At 32.9% G+C, this 6,000-nt stretch overlaps 1 protein-coding gene across 2 annotated transcripts in view; it reads right to left on the bottom strand.

The window, feature by feature from the left end:
- Window positions 1–346: 346 nt before the first annotated feature.
- Window positions 347–6,000, bottom strand: part of SPHKAP (SPHK1 interactor, AKAP domain containing) — a 151,035-nt gene continuing 145,381 nt past the window's right edge. For both annotated transcript variants that reach the window (XM_074298488.1, XM_074298489.1), the window contains one exon: window positions 347–2,396. In XM_074298488.1, coding sequence (XP_074154589.1) covers window positions 2,253–2,396 — 144 coding nt within the window. In that variant the 3' untranslated portion in view covers window positions 347–2,252. The remainder of the gene's footprint in view (window positions 2,397–6,000) is intronic.

Genomic DNA, 6,000 nt, shown 5'->3' with positions numbered 1-6,000 from the left:
ACGGATCAGATCTAAAGGTCCCACTGAAGAATGTTAGCACAGAAACATTTATGTTGTTTTCCCTAGAGCAATAGGGAAAGATGCTAAAGCTTTTCAGTATGAACTATTCATCAACCCATGAATTTTTAGAAATAGAAGGATCCTTAGCACTCATTTAGTCCATGAACAAACTGAACCCCAGAAAAAATAGTCATTTGCCCACAAATTTATAGTAAATGATAAAGAAATGTAGGGGTGGGGATGAGAGGAGTCAAACCTATAATTAACTCTGAGTCTTCTGGCTAGTGTTCTCCCCTCCCCACACCACACATATGTTATTTTGTGGAGAAAAATACCCGTCAAATGCTAAATTCTGTAACTTAAATTTATTTCTGATTAATTTGCAACATTAAATACAACATATTTAACAGCATCACACTTTTACAGTCCAGTCATGTAATTTGTGCTTTGTAAGATAAGTAAACATTTATTCTATCACAATAAAGGCTACATACAATTATTAAGGATTAGTCTGAAAAATAAAAACACCTGTTTGTGTTTCACATGACAAAATACTTTTGGTTTGGACAAAATATGTTTGGTTTAATTTTGAGTTGAACTTTGGACATAGTGTGAATTCCATGATCTGAATCATTGGGGACCATTGGATGGGCCTTCAATGCTTGTTTAGCCAAGGAGAATATGCTTGGAGAAAGAATGGCAGGCAGGGAATCTTTTTTGGCCATTTCAAAATGGGCTTGGATAGAAATAGATCTTGGGGTGATAATTTTGATTATATGGTTCTTTTTTCATCCTTTATTTTAAATTTTAATATCAGCAAATTCAGAAATTTCAGACTCTGCAAAAAATATTTAGTATAAAGGAGAATATTTTAAGAATTTTTTTGAGAAACTTTGAGCATGAAAATAAAATATAGGCAATATTTTGCTTTTATATTGATAGAGCAGAGACAGCAGCCTTGTTGTATAATAACATTACTGTGGGAAGATCATCACTGTTGTTTTCCATGGTAGCAAATCTGTTTTCTAAACTTTCTAAAGACAGCAAGAATTTTTTTTTTTTTTAAATCCCAAATTCATTGCTAGTCTTTTTGGCAAAGTCAGATGAATGAATGAGTGCATGCTACAATTTGGTCATGTCATTGTTAGCATATGATGTTACTTCAGTCACATAAATATCTTGGAATCAATATGATATGGCATAATTTCCAAAATCATTCATATTCAAAATGAGTCACTAAATTCAGAGGTCAAAATAAAATGAAGCTGTGAGGTGATTTCCTTAAAACATTTTTTTTAGTAAGTTCTTCAAATTATTCAATTAGAATGTCAAGTTATTTAGAGGAGTCAATATTTTACTCTGAAAGATTAGCATTTTTATAATTAGAGAAATTATATTTATAATTATATTGCTTTAGAGGAAGGGCAGCAATTGTTGGTAGATTACACTAAAGAAACAGAAGTATTTCAGTATAAGCATATTTTGGGTCAGGTCCACTGAGATAGATCTGAAAGAGAATATTTTAGGTCTAATTTTGTTATTCAGTTGTTTCAGACATATTTGACTTTGTGTAACTCCATTTGGGGCTTTCTTGGCAAGGATTCTGTCATTTCATTTTCCAGATGAGGAAACTGAAGTAAACAGTCTGAAGTGATGTGCCCAGATTTGAATTCAGGAAGGATGAGTCTTCTGATTGTAAGCCTAGTGCTCTACCCACCATGGCACCTCGATGCCCTTTGAGTCTAATTGGAACCTAGAATTTCTGCCATCATTTCTTAAGCATTCATTCCTGTGATTTGATTATTGTTTGAATAACTACCATCTAAAAGTTACATGAAATTGATAACATTGTTTACAGAATTTTTTGACCAATATTAATTTTCAGTTGACTCATGTAAATGTATTCCACATGATATTTTATTATAAAAATATGTAGCCACAGCAATCTTCATTTGGTTCAAGCCTATTCACAAGCTTACATATATATATATATCAGAGCAAAGACGAGATTCCCTTTTGATACAGTATGTTCTAAAGCACAATATATCAAAACTCGCCCACAGGTTCTAATGATGAATAAAAACTTTTAAATTTTATTTCTTTATTCTTTTGAGCATATCTGTGTGTAACAAACTTTAGGAACATCTTTTTTAATAATTCTGTTAATATTATGGAAAAACTTATAGCATTGCACAAACCACTGTAACTTAAGCTAGAATAAAAGATGAAAAGACTTTATAGAGATAGCTGCTTTATCCCAACTCCAGGAGCCAATCAAAGAGGCTTGGTTTCAGCTCCTTTCTCTCCTCATGCAGCTTGCAATATTGGACCACTGCATGAAATATGTCACCCACCTTCCAGGCTTTCTGATGAACTAGCTGCACAACATCCAGGAACTGCAATGAAGCAGAACATTAGGTTCAACTATTTATTGGATCTTCTTTGATCTATGAAAGCATTACACGAGAACAGATATAACTATGAGTTTGGTCTTTTCTATTTTTTGTTATTTCTCTTTTCCATACGTAAAAATCAAATTCAAAAGATTGTTCCAGATAGCTATAGTTACAAAGAGAAAGTTGTGAAAATCACCTAAATTCTTTATTTGATTGGGTTTCTAAATGTCCCTGTAATTCACTTTTGCTGTTGCAAAGACAGACAGACAGATGGGAGCAGAGAAAAAGAAAAAAAGAGAGAGAAGGAGGGGGGGAGGGAAAGAATATTATGGAATTTAATGAGACCTAAAGAGAATACGTTGTCCCAATCTGCTTTGGTGACATGTGACATGTCTTAGTATGCCAGTGGGATTATAGCATGAGTATGTATGTATATGTGTGTGTATATATATATATATATATATATATGTATGTGTGTGTGTGTGTGTGTGTGTGTGTGTGTGTATATATATATATATATACATATATATATATATAAATGAAAATTAATTCACTTTTCCCCATAATAGTCTAGTCCACTGTCTGTAGTTTCAGCTATGCCTTAAGCACTTCCCTTAATAAAAGCATAAATGTCTGTTTATTTATCTGTTATTTAATCAGCATTATATCTGTTTATATTTCCATTTATTTATTCATTCATCTATTTAAATGCTCATTTATCTATCTATTCATTAATTTATTTATCTACCTTTATCTATCTATGTATCTAGTATCTTAAAGAAATCAACTCCTTCCTATGGATCATTACTTGTAAATAGTGGGAGGTGTAGAGGAAGAGTTTAGAAAGGAAAAAACATTAGTGTTGGAGAACTTTCCCCAACTTGTGTTGTGTTCTGATGGCTTGCTATGAAAACAGGATTGTGCTGGTAGCCTAGAACCATGGAAAGGTCATTGCACCATTTGCTATTACATTTCATTTTTCCAAATGACTTAATATTGATTGATGAAGTTATTCAGTGTAATAGAACACTGAATCTGGGGTCAGAAAGCTTGTATTAAAGTCTTTGTCTTGGCATTTGTTGAGTAAATATGGGTAAATCATTTACATTTCTGAGCTTCATTCAGTTTCCCCATCTGTAACATGGGAATAATAATATATCACAAATTCATATATGGAAAACATATCTAAGGGTAAAAGAGATACTAAAGTGACCTAAGACTAAGGTTAAGAATGAAACACTGAGGAAATCAGCCGTTATCTGCTTCACCTGTCACAACTCCAAAGCCAGAACCCAAACCCAAGGAAGAGAGAGAAAACAAAAGTAGGGCAGACACCAGTATGAATTGGAAAAACATTGAAGAAAATGGAGATACCAATATAGATGAAGCATAGAAAGTTGAGCATGACTGAGATGCCAAGTAAATGGTGCAACTTTTTGATAACTATGTACTTTTGGTGACTAAATGTTTTGAAATACTATTTTTTTTATCGAATTTTATAAAATCTAAGTATTTAAAATAAAAAAGTCTTTGTGTCAGGGTTATGTGGAATGCCTTTTGTAAACTTAAATACTTTGTGAACTTGAAATATGTCGCTCTCATTCTGCTATTTTACAGAGGCTTTTGGAATGAAAGACTTGGTCTTTGATTTCCTCCCAAGGTCCCTGAATCCAAGCTGATTTCCTGACATGGCAGATTTCAAGACTGTGCCAGCACACAACTAAAAATAATGAGCTTAGTAGACTACAGTGGTTAATCTTGCACAGCTCTAACCTTGAAACACCTGCAAACTGATAAACAGAAAGGTTTCCTGATTTCTTTTGTAAAAACGAAGATAACATAAGCGATTATGAGGAGTCAGGATGTGAAGTCAAGGACACTTTGTGATCATTCTTATAGCCAATGATCTTGTTGCTCTATTGTGCTCTTCAAATCTTTCATGACATCTGCCCATTGCTATGCTCTGGTATTTTTATTTGCTTAGCAGGCACCTGATCTTATCTTTTTTCTGTATTAAAAAAATGAAAATCATGGTTTTTCCTGCCTTCCAGTGTCACAATCAATAATTAATCAGGTATCTGTATGTGTAGCAGCATCTGAATACTTAAGAGTAAATATTTTGTCAAACAATCATGGAGAGCAACATGCCATTTGCAAGCCCAATTCTAACCCTTAATAAATATTTTACTGGCATATAATTTATACTTGCAATTGAAGTATGGTATTGTATATAAGAAAAGTTCTATTCTTTTTGAAGCTTTTGATCAGTGGGATGCACTGTTTGAAGAATCCAAAACTGATAACTGCTTTTTTAGTATGTTGCCATTTGAAAACATGACTGAATATAATCTAAATTATGTTTATGATTTTCAGATAATATACGTGGAAAGAGCAGGGAAATATATCTTTTTTTAGAAGTGCATACAAAATAATCTTCCCATAAACATCTCAAATAAATTATGTTTGGTAAAATATTGATTGAGGTGAATCTTTTTTTATTAATTAAAACCCACTATTTACCAAGTATTAATTTGATTGACTTTATCTTCAAAGCAGTCATAATCAGTCTCATTTTGCATTCTCTGTTCCACTGACCTCTTTCTATTTCCTATCCAGTATTAGAGAGATAGGACTCTTTGCCCTGTGAGGAAAGTCAGCCTAAAGCTGAAGGTACAAAAAAGAAACAATTATAAAGAGAAAGAAAAAGGGGCTTTGTCTAGTGATTAAGGAAGATTTAAAGGGGAACTCATCAACAATCTTAAATGATTAGATGGGAGATAAAAAAGAAGCAAGAGAAGATACTAGAGAATTAATAGAAAAAAATAACATTCTCCTATTAAAAGAGTATTCAAGATTAATAAGGCATTATAAAAAAAACCAACAATTTTTATTTTTATTTTTTATTTTAAAGCAATTTGGAGCAGAAAAAAAACTAGGACTAATACTCATTCTGGATGCCATGATGGTAATGGACAATGGTAGAAAGAGTAAACTATATTTGTAGTAAGAGGACCTTGATCCATCACTTACATGCATCACCCTTAGGACCTGAGTTCAGATCCAACTTCTAAAAATTACTACCCAGGTAATCTAAGGCAAGTCATTTAACCCTTTTGGACTAGAAGGCCCCTGAGATTTTTTCTAGCTCTAAATCAAGGACTCCATTTTCTACTCAACTATTATTTTACTTCTGTTTTCCTTGCCAAGTAGAACAATACTTAAATTGGAAAAGACAGTTTGACAGGGAGTTAAAAGCCAAGATGAAAAAGACAATGAGAAGAATACCCAAAGGGAGTTAGTTACATGAAAATGACCTTTCTGACTTTGGCTTAGAAATTTCTGCCACCTTATCAGAGCTGAGAGGAACTAATGAGGAGCTGTTGCCCTTCTGTAACACATCTGTGATAGCAAGTGATAATGTTCTCCTTTCCCTCCCTTGGTACCTGACAATGGCCATTTAATAACTCACATAATTAAAAAACAATCAGAATTAATGAGGTCCTAAAATGCACTGCTGAATGATGAAGAATGCCAAGAACTCTCTTATTTGGGCATTTTGATAGACTTAGTTATTATAACACTTGCAATACAAGTAATAGCTGAT

Source organism: Sminthopsis crassicaudata, chromosome 3 (assembly GCF_048593235.1).
Source record: "Sminthopsis crassicaudata isolate SCR6 chromosome 3, ASM4859323v1, whole genome shotgun sequence".
NCBI classification, from domain to species: domain Eukaryota; kingdom Metazoa; phylum Chordata; class Mammalia; order Dasyuromorphia; family Dasyuridae; genus Sminthopsis; species Sminthopsis crassicaudata.
The sequence above is the reverse complement of the archived record's forward strand: the minus strand, read 5'-3'. Positions and strand labels throughout refer to the sequence as shown.